General features: G+C 37.3%; 1 protein-coding gene across 3 annotated transcripts in view; it reads left to right on the plus strand.

The window, feature by feature from the left end:
* Nucleotides 1–19,777, plus strand: part of KIAA1958 (KIAA1958 ortholog) — a 128,830-nt gene that overhangs the window by 99,058 nt on the left and 9,995 nt on the right. For all 3 annotated transcript variants that reach the window (XM_019635859.1, XM_019635858.1, XM_019635860.1), the window contains one exon: nucleotides 9,522–9,694. In XM_019635859.1, coding sequence (XP_019491404.1) covers nucleotides 9,522–9,694 — 173 coding nt within the window. The remainder of the gene's footprint in view (nucleotides 1–9,521; nucleotides 9,695–19,777) is intronic.

A 19,777-nucleotide genomic window follows, 5' to 3' on the forward strand; every position in this document is an offset into this window, starting at 1 on the left:
TTAGTCTGTATAATTTAATACCAGGCATCGTTTTAGAAATATAACCACCACAATGAATACTTAGAAAAAAATTTATGAAAAAAAAATAGAACTGTTCTTTGAAGATGCATTTACTTTCTCCCTATTTGATAAATTGTCATTTTTGATACATTTTTTGGCCACTTGGCTTTTAACTGATGTAAAAAGCATATGTGTGCCTATTCACTCTAATATTAAAAATTCTCTTAAGCTGCTGCAGTTATAATTTGTGAAAGAAAGAGGAGAAAGGTGAATTTAAATGGAAGGAGTTTTTTGTTAATATGTTAAAATGTATGACTTTGATACTCTTGGTTAATTAATATTCTGCCAATTGATATTTGTAATACGATAGAACTTTTTGTTAATGAGAGTGTTCTCTTGGCTTCATTTTTAGTTTGCTGCTCACTGATCTTTTACACTAAGATGTTTTCGTCTTTATCAGCTCACTGTTTTTGCTTCATATTTGTCTGTGTACTTGTGCTCTAAATAAAATTCTAGCTTTATGTCCCAGTGGCTTATTCCATTGTGTGTATAATGTTTGCCTCTAATGTAAGTGTAATTTTCTATTGTTTTCAGTATTTGTTGGTACAGCCTAAACCTTATGGAAATAAGAAAAACAGTCCAATAAAATCAGCTAATGAGTGTCCGTGATGTTTCTATGAGAGCATGTTTTAATCACAATATTTTGTCTGTATTTGGGTATATGCAGTCTTCATTCATTTAATAAATGGTTTTCTGCAAAGCTGGCTGATGTTTGTAGCTACAACAAACCATTTAAAAACAAGTTAAACCATATAAAAACCAAAATTGTTGTGGTCACTCTGCATTAGCCTCATATACTTAGTGCATGCTGGAGAAAGCATTCCACGCCAGGGGCTTCTAACCACTGAGGACGGGGTGGGGAGTTGTGAAAGGAGAAGCCTATCTACGTGTGAGTGCTCAGAAACAACTGAATTAATCATATGCTTCCTGGGGCCCCAGCCCCCCAAATCCTGTAAATGAAGCAGAATGCTCCACTGCAAATGCACTCTCTCTCTACCTGGAGCTCTTTCGGCCAACTGTGTGGTTACACCATGCTAAGGAGGCGTCAGGTTCCCGACCTTATTTTTAGGAAAACCTTTTCTGTCAGATATAATTCTCCGTGTGCCATTCGTTGCATTTAGCACATTTGACAATGTTCTTTGAGCAGAATAGGAATGGTTGTTCAAAATGATTATAATTGTTAACTTCAGACATCTTTGTTGTCACTAAAATTATTTAATGAAGAAAAGCATATTAAAACACCAGAAAATATGTTCTCTCTCACAGTCAATTCTTATGCAGAGATGCAAATGTAATCCTTTCATATATATGAATAATCCACCAAAGTCTTTACTTAACAGAAAGTTGAATATTGCATATAGAAATAATGACTATTTTTGTATGATAATATTTTTAGCGGTATAATTATAAATAGCTGTAACTTAGTTTATGTTTTCCTGGTACTTTAAGAAACAAGTTATACACTCAAAATGTGACAAATTTTACTTCCCTGATAGGAGAAGACTATTAGAATTCAAGTCAAGTAATATTTTGCCTACAAGTCAGAAAATGTTTTCTTTTTTTAAAGTTTTATTATTTATTTATTTATTCATAATCTTTTCCAAGAAGATTTCAAGTGACTAAAATGGCTTATATGTATAACATACTTAATGATCATGATATGTCATCTGAAGAGGTAATGTTAAAAGCAAACATTGAATTTGGTGGCAAACATTTTCAGACTGATCAGATATTTTTTAAAACATTTTCTTTATTAAAATTTATAATCCTTTTTAAGTGTTAAGGCAGTAAATATTCATTGTGAATAATTTGGCAAAAACAATAAATGCAATAATATAGGAAATAAAAATCACAGGAATCTTATTCCCATCATTAACTTTTAACATTTTGGTGTTTTATTTCGAAATTTTTAAGCATAAATGTACAGGTGACCCTGTGAACAAGGTGGTGGGTAGGTGTGCCAATCCTGCCCAGTCAAAAATCAGCATATAACTTTCAACTCCCGAAAAATTTACTAATAGCCTGCTGTTGACTGGAAGCCTTACTGATAACATAGTCGATTAACACAAATTTTGTATGTTATATATATTATATAATGTATTTTTACCATAAAATAAGCTGGAGAAGAGAAACTGTTACTTTAAAAATCTAGAGAAAATACATTTACAGTACTATACATATTTATTGAAAAACATCCGTGTATGAGTAGACCCATGCAGTTCAAGCCTGTGTTGTTCAAGGGTCAACTGTACTTTCAAAAATTGTAGTCAAACTGTATTGACTGTTTTGTACATTTGTAAAAGTACTTCAGCCTTTGAAAGTGTGATTATTATATAGCTACATAATTTTCCATTGCATAGTAGTACCAAAATCTATTTTATAATGCTTTTGCTGCATTGGATTTGTTTCCAGTTTTTCACTTGTATAAATATGCCTTAAGCGTATCTTTTTATACATATCTCTGATGACGCCCTTAGGATGAAGTTCTAAAAGAGGAATTCCTGGGTCAAATAAAAAGAATATTTTATTTATTTTTTCCTGCATATGCATTTCCAAAGTCTTAGTGATTTTTATAACTTGCAAAAATAACATATTCATACTGTAAAACTTAGAAGTCCCACAGAGGTAATACTAACCAATGAGATTAGTTAGTATTAACTAACTATATCCTAGCCAACATTTAGAAATGGACCTTTTTATATTTTTGCCTGTCTGATAAATGAAATACATCTTATTTTGATTGTAATATCTGATTATTGATAATGCTTCTTGTTATTTGTATTTCTTCTATGAATAATTGCTTGTCACATCCTGGGCCCATTTTCTTGAGTTATCTTTTCCCAGTTGATTTGTAGGAGCTTTTCATATGTATTTTCCCACCTTATGTGTTACAAGTATTTTCTCTTATAGTAGGTCTGTTTATTGTCTTTTAAGATTTGGTCAATGCAGAACTTTTGAATTTTTATGTCATCTGATGTTTTAATACTTTTTTTTATACCACTGTGTTGTGTCATACTGAGAAAGGCTTTCCTTACTCTTCAAATCATGAAAATTGTCTTCTCTATGGAAACAGCTCTTTGAAAAATGATCCATTTGGAAATCTATTATTTGTGTGAGATATAAAATAGGAATCTAACTTTGCTTTTTGTTTTTCCAATTCAATAGCTTATTACTCAAAGTATCTGTTAAAGAGTCCATCCTTTCTCCAGCAATTTGATTTGGAGCCTTTATTATATACTCAATTTGCATATTTACACAGATCTTTTCTGGATTCTTTTCTGTAGCATTGATCTATTTGTCTATTTCTTTACCAGAACTTAAACTTTAAATTTTGCAGAGTTATGATACATGTTTATATCTTTCAGGGCAAGGCTTCCCAATTATTATGTTCAAAATTGCCTTCCTTTTCTTATTCATTTTCCTAGATAAACTTTAGAATCAACCTGACAAGTAATAACAAAAAGGGGGGTTTTAATTAGAATTACATTGCATTAAAAATTACTTAAAGAAATTAAACATCTTTATAATATTGAGCCTTCCCATCCAGGTACATGGTATAACTTTTTTTTTTTTTGGTATAACTCTTCATTTGTTAGGTTTGTATATACATTTTTAATTTTAAAAAGTTTTGGGACAGTCTCTTATTGAATTACACAGTCAGAAAAATGCACAAATCAGCTCGATTAATTTTTGTGAAGCAAACATTGCTGTAACCACCACTCAGAGGCAGACATAGAGCATTACCTGAAGCCCAGAAGCTTCCCTCGTGTCCGCTCTCTTTGTTACCTTCCTAAGGTGACAGTTATATTACTTTACCATAGAGTCATTTTATCTGCTTTGGAGTTACATAAATGGACCATTTCAAAATACTCTATCGTGTCTGGCTTCTTTCACTTAACATTGTGTTTTTGCAATTCATCTATGTTTTTTGCAAATAGTTCATTCCAGTAATCCATTCCTTGTTGTTATTATAAAATAATTTATTGAATAAATGTTTTACAATGTCATAGGCATTGTGTTGTTTAGGGACATGGAGTTTCCAGTTTGGGGCAGTTTATTATTAATTATGCTTTTATGAACACTCATACATACCTACCTTTTAATACACGTGTACATATTTCTGTTGGGGATATATATATATATATATATATATATATATATATATATATATATATATATATTTATATCCAGGTGTAGGATTGCGGGATCATAGAATGTGTTGTGCGTATATTCAACCTGAGCAGATATTGCCAATTAGTCTCCAAAGTGGTTGTACAAACTGATACCCCTACCAGCCGAGTACGAGTGTTCCTGTTCCACATCCTCATTAACACTTGATGTTTATAGGTTTCGTTTTTCATTTTAGACATTTTGGTGAGTGTGTTTTAACTTATGTTTCCTGAAATGTTAATGATATTTTTTATTTTATGCAGTGCTCATTCAAGTTTGTCCGTTTTTAATTGGACTATCTCCTAATTGATTTGTGAGATATACGCACTTTAATATCCCACTGTCACTTGCCTTTTCACTCTCTTAATGGCGCATTTTGATTAATGTCTTTTTTTTTTAAAGATTTTATTGGGGAATTGGGGGAGGGGAACAGTGTTGGGGAATTGGGGAAGGGAAACAGCCAAGTTGTTGTTCTTCAGTATGTTGTGGAGGGCCCCAGTTGCCATCTGGCTTCCCGTCGGCAGCTCGTGGCCTCTAAGCTCAAGGTGCTGTGTTCAATCTTAGTTGCAGGTGGACGTAGACACTATCCCATGCAGGAGTCGAACCAGCAGCCTTGTTAAGAGCGCACGCTCTATCCACTGAGCCATCCGGGCAGCAACTCAGCTCAAGGTGCTGAGTTCAGTCTTAGTTGCGGGTGGGCATAGCCCACATCAAACAGACAGTCTTGTTGTTACACCAGCTGAGCCATCCTGCCACCTGTTGGCAGCTCAGCGGCAGCTCAGCTCGGGCGCAGCATCACTGGCCCATGTGGGAATCGAATCGGCTGCCATGATGCTCAGAGCTCGTGCTCTCAAAACAACTCTTAACCAACTGAGCCACTCGGCCGGCCTGATAAATGTCTTTAATTTTAATGAAACCCAATTTATAAATCTTTTACTTTTGGGGTAGTAATGTTGATCGCCTGTTGAAAAATATGTAGCTACCCCAAGGTCACAAAAATGGTCTCCTATGTTTTCTTCTAGCAACTTTGTTTTGCCATTCATATTTAGGCTGTGATGCATTTAGAATTGTTTTTGTTTGTTTGTTTATGGTGCGAGGTAGGCATTCAATTTGCATATATCATGCTAAGGATTTTTGTGTCTGTGTTTATGATTTGTGTTGGCTTACAATTTTCTTTTATTCTTGTTGCATTTTTATAGAAAAGTTATGCTGCTCTATAGGAGACACTGGGTGCTATTCCCTCTTTTTCTGTTTACTAGCAGAGTCTTTAGATTTGGCATTATTAATTCCTTAAATGTTAAAAGAATTTACCGGTAAAATCCACCTGAACCTGAAGGGTTTTTGTGATATATTAAATTATAGATTCAATTCTTTAATGAATATAGGACTATTTAAATTTTATATTTCTTGTTCAGTTTTGATAAGTTGTGACTTTTCTAGATATTTGTCCATTTTATCTAAAATTTCAAATTTATTGGCATCAAGTTTTTCATATCTTTTTACTATCTTTTAAATATCTGCAGGATCTGTAGTGGCAACCCCTTTTCATTCCTGGTGTAGTAATTTGTGCCTTCTCTCTTTTATTCTTACAAGTTTATTAATTTTATTAGTCTTTTCAAATGCATATCTTAGCATTGTATTGTTTGGGGGTTTTATTTGTAAATTTCTTTTTATTTCACTGATTTCTGTTTTTGTATGTATTGTTTCCTTTTTACTTTTTGGCTACATTTGTTGTTATCTTTATAATTTCCTGGTACAGTTGGTATTCAACTGTTCTTCTTTTCTAATATATGAATTTAATGCTCTCACTTGCTCTATAGACACTGCAGTAACTTCATCCCACAACTTTGACACGTTGTATTGTCAATTATCATTCGGTTTGAAATATTGACCACTGATTTTTTTCAAAAATAATTCCCATTATTTTCCTTTCACCAAGGGTTTATTTAGAAGTATATAATTGCTTCATTGTCAACAAAATTTTCTAGAATTTTGTCCCTTCTTTTTCTTCTTCCCCTTTCCTTCCTCGTCTTCCCTTTCTGAGCTATTCAGTTTCAAAGCTGTTGGTGGGTGAGAGCAAAGTGTGTGTGTTGAAGGAGCTGTGATGGCTTAGAGTGAGGCTTGAAGCCCGAAAAGGGTAAAGCGGGCATCTGCATAGGAGAACTGCCCAGTGAGGAGGGTAGGAAACTGACTGGGGCAAGAGATATGTTTTAGTAGGGGCAATCTGGCAAGTGGTAGCAGAGCTTGAGCTGGGCGAGAAAGCATCCTTTCGGGGTGGTAGCCAGGTATGTGGCGGGGTGGCCTGAGCAGAGTAAGGAGGGCATCCGTAGAACAGTGGGAGATACGGGAAGAAGCACTGTGTGAACAGTCTGAGCTTTCCGGGCGTGAGTAGGGCTTCCGTGCATGGGGGTGGCCTGGTGTGAGGTGTCAGAGCCCAAGTGTGATGAGGGCTTCCATGTAGAAGGGCTTCCCAGCGTGGGATGTCAGAATTTGGATGGAGTGAGAACGGTGTCCGTGGTTGAGAAGATGGCCCAGCACAGGGTGTCCTATGTTGAGTGAATCAGGACAGCTGTGTGGGAGGCAGGTCACAGCGAGGTGTCCAAGTCCAAGCAGGTGAGGAAAATCAAAGCCCGAGGAACAGGACATAGCTAAATACAACACACGACGCTGAGCGGGATCCCTTCCCACGTAGAGGATATTGTTGGGGCAATTGACAAAACTTCAGTGGAGACAGAGGTTTCCATTTGCAGTGTATAGTCTCTGTTCTGTGATAAAAATGAAATTATTTAAGGTTATATTGTTTAACATAATAGTCAGTCATCCTATCTTGCATTGTGACTTCTATGCTCATGCTGTATTGAAGTGATGGGGACTGGGCTGTGTTGCAAATAAATTTTGTTGTTGTTTAAAAAAAACAACCCATAATGAAACTATAGTGTTGGTCTAAAGAAATCAGACTTAGTTCTGCTCACTGGAGGTTAATCAAGTAAATTTAGGGGGCCAGGATATACTTTTCATAAGGGGCTAATATTTAAATTGCATTTTTTTTTTGAAATTGAGTTTTTCATTATTTTGAATCTTGCTATTTTTATTTTTTTTAAGATTTTTTTTAATTGGGGAATTGGGGGGATGGGAACAGTGCTGGGGAATTGGGGGAAGGGGAACAGACAAGTTGCTGTCGGTTTTTGTTCTTCAGTCTAGTTATGGAGGACGTTGCTTCACTGGCCCAAGTTGGCACCATCATTGCACTCTTCCCGGGTGAGGCAGATCAGTCGCCGGCTTCTGGATGGCCGCTCACTGCGGCTGCTAGCCGCTCAGGCTGGCTGCTGGCCATACACGGTAGCCCATGGCAACCCACTGCCACAGGGACTGCAGCCTACGCCGTCGCCGGCGACTCACGGCAGCCCAGCTCCAGGTTGAGCTGTTGTTCAGCATCTTAGCTGTAGAGGGCAGTGTCACTGGCCCTCATATGTGGGATCCGAACCGGGGCCCTCTGGCGTCCCAAGCCAGTTCTTAACCATCGCGCCACTCGGGCGGCCCTAAATTGCATTCTTTATTGAGAATGCTGTCCCTGTGGCACCTGATTTCCTTTGACCCAGGTTCAAACCCTGGCTTGAGCACTTGCTAACTCCATCACTTGGGACAGCACAGGACCTGGCACAGAGAGGGTACCTCAGGAAATACTGGATGAGTGATGAATGGAGTTACTAAATATATGAGGTCCTGTTTCCTTATTTGTAAAATAGGTACAACAATAGGGTTTCTTAGAGTTTACAGATAATTTATATAACCCTTGACATACAGTAAGCATTTAGTTAGTGCTAGATGTAATAATAATAAATTTTATACTAGCATCCTTAATATCAAGCGAGTCCAAGAAATAATGTTATCTCGGTTTATGAGGGTGGTGAGAGGAATATACCCACATGAATCAGTTGCTTTAGATAGCATTTCTAGCATTGTTTATTCCTCTCTTGCTATGAGCATTTATAAAGCAGATGGTATGTGTTCAGCAGTTCAACAGCTGACTTAAAGGGTGAAGACACAGTCCTGAGCATACAAACCCATTGAAGAGAGATTCTGGACACAATTAGATCACAGTTCCATGGAATAATAAAGCAAATGTGAGACCACAGTGAAGGAGAGAATAATGGAGTTGGGTAGTGTGGGGAAGGATTATGTAGAAGTGAGCTTGGAATTGGAATTGGAAAAAAAAAAGCCACTTTGGATGGGCACAAAGGCCATGGGAGATTTCTCAGGGAGTATGGGTGCCCTGGGTGCGGGCGGGTGCTGAGGACGGCAGGAGGCTGGTGGTGAATCACTCACCAGGAACTGTGAAAGGTGAGGTGAGTGAGGTAAAGTGAAGCCAATTTGTAGATCACCTTGGTAATTGTATTAACTTTATTTTGCTATTTCTCGGCCTTGTGGTTTGTTTGAATACAGAAACATTCCAGGGAGAGTCAGAACCATTAAAGTACATGTTGGCATTGTTTTCATTTTGAGGTAATCTACCTTAATTCCTCTCTCCCCCCTCCCCCAATACCACAGTATGAACATCTTAAGCCTGGTTTTAGTAAATCCCAGTGTATGAAGAAGGCCAGCTAACAGTTATGGACCTGATTATCTCTTTGGAAACTAACGTTTAAAGTGAATACATTGAGGAAAAGCAGTTTTCATCTGAAGTAATTGGGCAATTGCAACTTAAAATCTGTTCTCTGACATTTGGCTAGCTGATGGGTTTTGGAATCAGGGTTTAAATATCTTTCTCTTCATTAATTTATGAAGAAAATTAAAGAAATATGCTAACACCATTTAATTAAAGGCTGCCCAGGTGGCACAATAGATGACTGAGGCTATATATTACTAAGAAATAACAGCTGTTCATGTGCTAAGGGTTAAGAGAAAGGATGTGTTACCTTGTCTTCCCTTCTTTCCATCTTTTTGTTATTGTTAATAGAAATGCTACTTTTTTCCAGTGAAAACTTCAGATAGAACATTCCTTGTTTTTTTCATTCATTTTCCCCCTTTGTTAACAGAATACTTGTATTCGTACATCAGTTAGTTTATGTGGCAGAATTGTTGGGATTAAATGCAAGTTTACTGCATTGATTTCACGCTAAAAATATCGTTCCCTACTTTATTTATCCTATTATATGTATACTTGATAGAAACTTCATTTTTCCAAAGTGTTACCTCTTAGTTTTCTGTTATTTAACATGATCCCAAGATGTAATTCTCTAAAAAAGGGAATGGCAAATTATTTTAATGCCTTTTATTTTTTCTGTTTCTAGCCTATTCTACTAAGCTCAACAAATTTCCTGTATTTAATATTAATGATGACTTGAATGATCTGTGTACCAGTGCAGTAAGCCCAAATACCACCAAAGCCACGCGGTATGCCCTGAATGTGTGGCGATATTGGTGCATGACCAACGGGCTCAAAGATCACACAGACATCACCAAGGTAAGCAGCTCTTGAGTTTACTTCTCCTTTCAGCCAACTTCACTGAGCTTCCAAGTGCCAGGCACTGTGGGGAACACAGAACAGTTGCTTTCTGCCTGGAGCAACTTGAAAGAACATAAAATAGAAATACATCCATAGCACAAAGCAGAATTCAGTAAGTGTTCTATGAATTTACAGATCAGAAATGCCAAAAAAAATTCAGTTGGATAAATAAATTTCAGTTTGGTGACACTAACAAAGGCATTGATATTTCAGCTGTATTTTGAGAGATAGATAGAATTTCAACAGAATTGGATGAAGACTCAGCATCTTCTATAGGCTGAGTGATGTGAAGACGAGTAAGATTTGGAGGGATAGACTCACTTGCCTGTAGCAGAGGCTTCATATATGAGATTAATGGACATAAAACTAGATTTTGATACCCCTTAAATGCTAAGCTAAAATCTTGTGGATATTGGAAAACCAATGAAATTTTGTTTTCGTTTTTGTTTGTAAGGAGAGATTTTATTTGAAGGATTATTCCAGGGGCAGTGGGGAAGGGGCTATTACAATAAGGAAAATGCTCCAACCATAAGATCTGCAAGTGTCTTAAGGTTTTAGGCACGAGGGAAACCACTGAAGTTCTTTGAATGGGAAGAAACATAATAAAAGTGACATTTTGGGGAAATTAATTGGAAGTGATAAGCAAAATTTATTTAATATCCTTGGTTGTCATTGTACCCAGTTATAAAATCAGTTCTGAAAATCTCTCCCAACTTGAAATGTTTGAGGTTTGTGAAGGGAAGAAAAAAATTCTTGGACATGTGGAGACAGAAGAAAAAGGTGTTGTATTTGGATTTGAATATATTGAGTCTAAATCAGATGGATATCCAGGTAAATATGTCCAATGAGCAATTGGGAATGTGGGATTTTAAACATGGGGCATATGTTAAAGCGGGAAATTAGATTTAAAGGTCTTGCAAATAGAGGTCACAATTGAAGCCCAAGGTGACATCTCCAAGTGTGGGTGATGTGTTGAGGGCACCAATAAGAGATAAAACAGGAAATCCAGGTTTCTACATCTGGCAGCATGGTGCACTAGATACTGCGAGGGGCCTTTCTGATGTACTTGGGGAAAGAAATGGAACCATGCACAGGGCCAAAAAAAAAAGACGGCTGACACTGGAGCAGGAAGCAGTAAGCACACATGAAAGGCAGGGCTCTCTGAGGGCAGATTTTGACAACATCGCTAAGGAAGAGACGAGACAGGTGTATGAACTGAAGCATCCTTGATGGAGGAGAGAACCCTGAAAGGGGCCGGAAGGAATTCTATTGTAGGTCAGTAGCATACCCTGGCTCTGCAGAGTCACATGCTAATAATCTTTGAAGGAAACCATCCAAAATGTAGGTGCTCAGGTTTTTAGCAGATTAAGATCAACTAAATATGTGCTTATTTAAAAAAATAACAAAACAGGCCACTCTAGGGAATAAATCACCATGAGTGAGGATGAATAGAAACAACAAACAATAGGTTTAAACACTCGGGACTTTAGATAGTATTATAGACTAAGTATGTATGAAATGTTTATAGAAATGAAAAGAATTACAGTTGACCTTTGAATGAACAACGTGAGGGTTAGGGGCGCGACCCCTGTGCAGTTGAAAATCAGCCTATAACTCTAGTCAGCCCTCCCCATACGTGGATTCCCAACCACGGATCGAAAACACTGTAAGAAAATGTACAAGTAATAACATACTAATCAAAATGATCCCGCAGATTTGAAAATAAATTGAAATTTCCACTTGTGGCCATAAGGGAATTAAAAGATCCAGAATTACTCTCTTTCTCTAATGACTAGAAAACTGAGCACAATATATGAAAAACTCTTTTTGGACAGGGCAGGCAGCACAGGACTTGATCCCTAAGAGAAAGGTAACAAATGAGATGGGTGCCACCATCTCTCAGGCCTTCTGCCTGGAGGCAATTTCTGAACTACAGTGAAGGGAGGGAAACCCAAACAGAGCCTGGCAATCTTGCTGAGTTGAGGCGAGACAGAGATCAGAGTTTAGGGAGGCTGAGGACATGAGGACACTAGAAAGCAGTTTCAACATTTGTTGGAAAAGCACGACAAATCCAGAATTCAACAATGTAAAATCCACAATTTGTAGCATCCAATCAAATATTATTCCTTGTAGGGAGAAGTGGGAACATGTAACCTATACCTAGGAGAAAAATCAGTCAAGTCTTTCACTTCTAGCTAATTTGAAGGGCAGATTTACCTTCCTGCCTGAAACAACCAAAATACAGACAAATGATAAAAACAGCGTTTTGCAAAATATTCTGTGATGCACAAGGAAGAACATCGATCTCTGAGATAGGAAACAATGTGAGCCTTCCGAGCGCCCAGCTTGCTGCCTTGAGAGAGCTCCCAGGGCTCTGGTGCAAAAAGGGAGAATGAAGGCAGAGCCCAGCAGACTGGCTGAGTTGAGGAAATGGAACTGAGAGTCCAAGAGACCAAAGTGGTTAGAATTGTCACGACAGCATATTCGAAAGTAGAGAGCTACACCTGAGAGAAATGAAGCCAGTTCCCCTGAGATATTTAGCTGCGTACTGACCAACATATGCATGTGAGGAAATTGCCTAAGACTTGCAAAGAACCACCTGAAAGGATTAGAGGTAACAGTACCTAGAAGTGTAGTACCTGTTCCCACCAGCCAGACTGGAAAAACCTCAGGATCCAAGGGGTAGAGTACTCAGAAAGGTCTTGCATCAGATGTGGAGAATAACCCTAGAGTGAGCTCTGCCCTAATCCCACACAACAAATCTTAAAAGCCAGACTCAGGTACATGAAAAGATGGTAAATATCACTAATCACTAGGGAAATGCAATTTAAAACTGCAGTGAGATATCACCTCATGCCTGTTAGAATGGCTATTATCAAAGAGACCAGAAATAATGTGTTGGTGAGGATGTGGAAAAAAGGGAACCCTTGTGCAATGTAAATTGGTACAGCCACTATGGGAAACAGTTTGGAGGTGGCTCAAAAAATTAAACATAAAACTACCATACAACCCAGCAATTCCACTTCTGGGCATTTATCTGAAGGATACGAAATCGAAAAGATATGTGCACCCCCATGTTCATGTCAGCATTACTTACAATAGCCAAGACATGGATGCAATCTAAGTGTCCATCGATCAATGAATGGATTGTGGTGCATATATACAATGGAATATTATTCAGCCATAAAAAAGAATGCAGTCTTGCTATTTGCAACAACATGGATGGAGCTTGAAGGCATTATGCTAAGTGAAATAAGTCAGACAGAGAAAGAAATACTGTATGATCTCACTTATATGTGGAATCTTTTTTTTTTTAATGAATTTATAGATACAGAGAACAAGTTGGTCACTGTTAGAGGTAGGAGGATGAGCAAACTGCGTGAAGATGGTCAAAAGGCCTGAGGATGTAATATACATTTCGGTGACCATAGTTAATGATACTGTATTGTATATTTGAAAGTTGCTAAGAGAGTAAATCTTAAAAGCTCTCATCACAAGAAAAAAAATTTTAACTATATGTGGTGATGGATGTTAACTAGGCTTATTGTGGTGATCATTTGTATAATATATACAAATAGCAAATCATTATCTTGTACACCTGAAACTAATACAATACATATGTAAATTATATCTCATTTTTTAAAGTAAATTTAAAAAGCAAGACCCAAAAGGATCAAATGGTTTTCAAGTAACTTAACTGTGTCCCAGAACAAAGCTTAAGAATATTTATTTATATGAATATAAGATTATCCAGAACCCAAGAAATAAAATTTACAATGTCTGGCAACTAAACAAAAATTATCAGGCATGCAAAGAAGAAAACATATCCCTGATCTTGCTCCCAGCATATGTCATCAGTTTGACTCAAATAAACTCTTATAAAAATTTAACTCCCTCACCCCCCAAAAAAAGAAAGAAAACACACCTCTTAATGAATGAATCAATTAAAACCAACCCAGACCTGAGATGAGTTTTAAAATTAGCAGACAAGGGCATCGAACAGTTACCATTAAGATAAACAAATAGCCAATAAGCACATCAAAAGATGCTCAACTTCATTACACATCAGGGAAATGCAAATCTCAACCACAGGAGATTCCACTTCATATCCAGTAGGAAGGGAAGACGAGAATAAAAAAGACACAGCAGACAGTAACAAGTGATAATGAGGATGTAGAGAAACTGGAACCCTCATAGCTTCTGATGGGAATGTCAAATGATGCAGCCGCTTCGGTAACAGTCTGGCAGGTCCCCAAAAGTTATATATAGAGTTACCTACCAGTTTCGTTTCTATATACCCAAGAAAGTTAAAAACATATATTTATACAAAAACTTACACATGAATACTCACTGTAGCATTATTCACAATAGCCAAAATGTAGAAACCACCCAAAGGCCCATCAACAGACTAATTAATAATGAAAATGTGTCATATCCATACAATAGAATATTATTTGGCAATAAAAAGAAGTGAAGTACTGATACACGCTTACAGCATGGATGAACCTCAAAAATGTTATGCTGAGTAAAATGTCAGGCACAAAAGGACAAATGCATATGATTCCATTTATATCAAGTGCCTAGAATAGGCAAGTTCATAGAGACAAAAAGTAGAATAGAGGCTACCAGGGGCCGTGGGTGGAAGAAACGTAGACTTATTGTTTAATGAGTACAGTTTCTGTTTGGAATAATAAAAAAGTTCTGGAAATGAATACTAATGATGGATATACAACAATGTGAATGTACTTAATACCACCGAATTGTACACTTATAAGTAGTTAAGATGGTAAATTTTATGATATACATACAATAAAAAAAATCAATAGAATAACTATTTCACCTTCATCAATACTGATTTTTAAATTCACCTATTCTCACAGAGCCCCATCACCGTGTCTTCATTCTCACTTAACCTTAACCTTTTCTAGGCCAGAGGGTCTTATCTTCCAGACTTACGAAGACAGTTGTCTGTTACTGGAAACCTTTACATTTCCTTGTAGCAATCCATAAAGAAGCATCATTTCTCCACTCCTTCCATGGCTTAGATAGCATATACATCCCAGGTGATGACGTCTCAACTGTCCAGTAGAGCGTGCCTTCTCACGACTTCTAGATACTAGTATTTCTCAGTTCCCCCTGTCTAGAGGAATGACGGGTGAGGAAAAAGGCATAGTTCAGTCCTCTGTAATCTACTCACATGGGCCACTCATATTTTCAATAATAAATTCTTAAGAAAGATGTCAGCATCTTAGAGAACTAGCCAATATTTAGTTAAAAGGAGTTGTGCCATCCTCTTTAACCTCAGTTTCTTAGTCTCAATGCAAGATATTTTTAGTCTAGGTGTGTCTTTAAAGATAGATACAGCTGGCAGCACATAAGGTAGGTAACAGCTCTTGAGCATGGTCTGGCAGCTGGTGAGCCTCAAATCTAGTTGTTTAAGGAAGAAAGCAAGGAGTCACTTCAGACTTTCATCTAAATAAGCAGAGTATACGTTGCCAGTCTCACTCTATACTCTGTAGTCTACTGTGTGAACTCAACTCAGTGTTTTTTCTTCTCGAGCATGACCTAATTCTCCCTGGTCCGTCTCCCTCAAGTTGCTATCTCATCAACTTCTATGTTCCTTAGACTCACTCAGAAAATAGAGCATCTTGAAATTCAATACCTATCTTTCTGAATAAAGTAAAATTGGGTAACCGCCAAAATGCGGTCATTTTTGTTGTCAGCAATGGCTACAAAAAGTTTCTTTTTGTTTTCCTTAGTAATAGAGTACTTGTAGTTCATAAGCATTTTCTCTACTTTCTTCATCCCCCTAGACAAGAGTATTCCAAGGGGAGTTGGAGGCATTTTCTAAAAGCTCTTGGTTTTACTTGTCTTAAAATTTGATCAAGCTTCAGTGATTACTGCGTAGTTCTAGAATTTTGGAATTTGCCTAACAAGTCAGTTTTTTTTCTCATTTTGTTCTTTCCAACCTGGACTCACCTGCCCCAAGGCAAAGCTCTTCTCTGGTTATTTTTACATCAGAGAAGCCAAGTTATAATTTACGGTGAATTTTGAGATGGTAAGTCTATTCAGGGTAGCTAATGAAGGAGTCTAGTTTCTTGCAAGGACTTTATAACAAATTGAAGACCTTGGTAACCTGGAGTAATAATCACCAAGCAAAACTCAGTCTGAGAAAACTAAGGAGGCAGCCAACATGGGCTGTAATGAACAGTTTCCTGTGTGCAAACAATAAAAATTTTTTGACTTGACATTTCTCCAGGAATTGCTTTTGCTGTGATTTTACGTTGAAACTTGTGGTATTCTGTGTAAATGAGAAAAATGTTCTGCATCATAAGTCAGGTGGTTCTCCTGACTGCAAGACTAATGCATTGATTTCACCCATGTTTATCAGTTCATCGGGAGTCAGTGATATAGTCCAGGCCTCCTGGTATGTGATGAAGACCCAGTCATGTGTAAGATGTACTTCTATGCCTTTAAGGAGCTTTCAATCCACTTTGAGAGACAGATATATAAATAGATAAAAGGCTGTGCGATATGGAGAGGGCCATAATAAAATTTAAGTTAAGTGCTGTGGGGCCCCAGGTGAGAGAGTAACTTTGCTTAGGGAAGCTGGAGAAGCCTTTATGTAGATAGCAATATATGAACAATCCGAAATAATGAATAGAGAAGGTTAGAAGAAAAAGCATTTTAGGCAGAAGAAGCAGAATGTGCAAATACTTAGAAGCATGAAAGGTCCTTGTGGTTTCTGTGAATGGTACAAATTTCAGCGAAGCTGGAAATAAAGAGTACAAAGAGAACAGTGATTAGGCTAGAAAAATAGGGTGTGTGCCAGGTATCTATCACTGCGTAACAAACCACCCCAAAACTTAGTGGCTTAAAGCAACATTTAATTGATTTGCTCATGATTCTAAGGGCTGTGCTCAGCTAGGTGGTTTTTCTACTGGTCTTGTTGGGGATACTCATGTAGGTGCAGTCATGTGGATATTAGATGGGAGACAGCGTGTCTCTGCTTCATGTTCCTGTGGTCTAACGAGGCTGCCTCACATGGCCCCATCACGTACTCCGACAATGAAAGCAGAGCCTGCAAGAACCTATTAAGTCAAAAGCAGATGAGAGCAGAATCTCTTGAGGCCAAGGCTCGGAATTCACACATTGTCACTTACGCCACATTTTATTGGCCAGAATAAGACATGGCCAGCCCAGCTTCCAAGGGTCAAAAATAGATTCTGCCTCTAAGGGGAGAAGCAGCAAAGTCTCATTGCAAAAGGGTGTGGGAACACAAAAAGGGAGGAATTGTGGGTTGTGGCTATTTTTACAAACAATCCACCACAGAGTGGAACCAGATTGCAAAGACTTGCAAACAAGGTAAACAGCTTGGAATTTATCCTAAGGGCAGCAGGAAGCTCTCAGAGGTTAGTTTTTTGTTGTTGTCTTTGCATTTGTTTTTAAGCACTAAAGTTAATAAATAAGATTTTCCAGCTCAGAACCTCTTATTTAGGAACCATTCCTCTCTTACAGTCCCCAAACTTATTGCAGAAGCCATCATGGTAGGACAATGGCCCATCTTTTGGTCCATTGTTTGGATCAGGAGTGGGCCCATCAGAATCCTTTCTTGGATTTTTTCCTACAGATGAGAGTTGGTCTCTTGCTAAACCTTTACAGGGGTACAAGGTTTACCCCTGTAAATCTTGGGGAGTGCTAGGTGGCTGTGTTTTGAGTTATATAAAAAAAGCTGTTCTGCACAGAGAAGCAGAGATGAGAGAGGGAGGCCTCAGGTCCTTGGAGTCCACTAATTCTGATGTCCCTTGTTCTGATGTCCCTAGGCTTGTTCAAGTTTCGTCTGTCTCTTGCAACCAAACGCGTCCCAACTAACACAAAGAGAAGTTAACGCCTGCAATTAGGGAGTTGCAAGGGACAACATAAAAATCTGAAACCAGCTGAGTTTGGGTCTCATGGTTATTGGGAAGTTATTTTAACTGATTTTTACTGGTATCTAAGAAAGCTGTTGCTTTTTATATAGCATATATAGCTACCCTACTCTTCCTGATGGCTTTTCAGCTGAATCTCTTGGAGTTTCCTAGATCAATGATCAGCTTGTTAAAAAACAGTTATATTTTGTCCTTTTCTATATACTATATAAATGTGTGTGTGTGTGTGTGTGTGTGTGTGTGTGTGATTTCTTTTTCTTATCTTCCTGGTTGGTTAGAACCTCCAGAACAGTGTTATATAATAGCAGTGATATTCCGCATGCTCCTCATACTTCCGACTTTATGAAAAAAGACTCTGATGCTTTCATCTTGGGTATAATTTTTATAGTTCTTGTCTGTAAAATACTCTTCATCATAGTAAGAGGGTCATTTTTCCCAATCTAAATTTAATGTGAATTTTTAAAAATTTGAAATGGAGATCACAGTCTTTCAAATACAGTTTTAGTATTTATCAAATTCATATTATTTCTCCTTACTATGTGAATAAGTCAATTATATTAAAATACCTATTAACACTGACTCATCCTTACACTCTGTAATAATCCCGACTTGTCTTGGTGTAGTATTGCTTTCCTGTAGCCTTAAATGTGATCTGATAATAGAGGCAGTCCTTATTTTGCATGGCACCCTGTGCATATCAGAGCCATGTCCTCACTTTGCATGCTTCTAATGTGCACACATTTAACATGGTGCTGTGCAAAATGAAAATTACCTCTATTTTACTTAGGGAAGTTTACATTCATATTCATATACACGTACTTTGTTTTTTGGTATAATACCTGTCAGATTTGGGTTAGAAAATAAATGAAGAACGTTTCTTTTTCCTATGCTCCAAAACTGTTTAAATACAAAAGAAAAGCTTGACCGACTCCACAGAGCCATCTCTTTAGGAGTGATATACATCTTAGACAATCATTTCACTCTTTGGGGCTACTCAGATCTTTCACCTCTTATTCAACCAACTTGGGTAATTAAAATTTTGCTAGACAATTGTTGAGGTTATCTAGATTTTCAAATTAATATGCATAAAGTATATGATATTCTTTCATATTCTTAACTCCATTCATTTTCTGTAGTTGTAGTCATTCTCATTCCTAATATTGTTTAAAAATGTATTTCCTTTCCTCTTCTTTCTCGCTGTCTCTTTCTGTCACACCTGCTAGAAGTTTGTCAGCTTTGTAGGTCTTTTTAGATTATGTATTTTCATTTTTTTATCTATTCCAATTTATATCTTTTCTAGCTCATTAATTTATGTTTCATTTTTATTGATTCACTCTAATATTTTTTACTTTGACTTTTTCGAGCCTTTTGAGTTGAATAATGTTTACTTATTTTCAATACAATTTTCTAATGCAGTCATTCAAGACTATGACGCTACTATTGGAGTGGTAGAAGCAACATCTCATACATTTTGATATATAACATGTTCAGTTTGTTTTGTTTTAAATCTGTAATTCAGTTTCTCTTTTCTCTTTGACCCAAGGGCTATTAGAAGAATAAATCTTACCTGTATAGTTTCTACTTTTAAAATATTTTTTTATTGAGACTTTCGTTTGTCCCAGAATGTATATTCAGCCTGAATTTACTAGGATCAAGGTCTGGTTTTCTCTCTATGGTTCCCTCTTGAAAATAAAGCTTTCTTAGCAGCCAAGCATCCTTCTCTCCTAGCATACCCAAATTAGGAGCTCTCTCTAATTGTCAGTCTATTCATGAAGACTTTCATGTGTTTTGAACAAATATTGATATCTAAAGCTTATGGATCATTAAGCCAGAGATAGTCCCAGACCTATTCAAAGAAATTCAAGTGAAAATTCAAGGATTGTTAACCTGCTATGCAAAGTGGACCTGTCAGTCATCTTTCCTTACAGCACCATGTGCAGCACCAAACAGTATGTGCAGCTATCAAGGAAATGAATGTTGGAATGAGTCAGAGTTTGATAAGTTTAGTTCAGGAATTCTTCAGAGAGGATGGCTGAATTTTACTGAAGGGGAGGGGACGAAATGATTTGCTAGAAGAGAGAAGAAAGGGCTCTCCAGTGAGGAATAGTGAAAG

This window comes from Hipposideros armiger, unplaced genomic scaffold (genome assembly GCF_001890085.2).
Source record: "Hipposideros armiger isolate ML-2016 unplaced genomic scaffold, ASM189008v1 scaffold_24, whole genome shotgun sequence".
Lineage (NCBI taxonomy): Eukaryota > Metazoa > Chordata > Mammalia > Chiroptera > Hipposideridae > Hipposideros > Hipposideros armiger.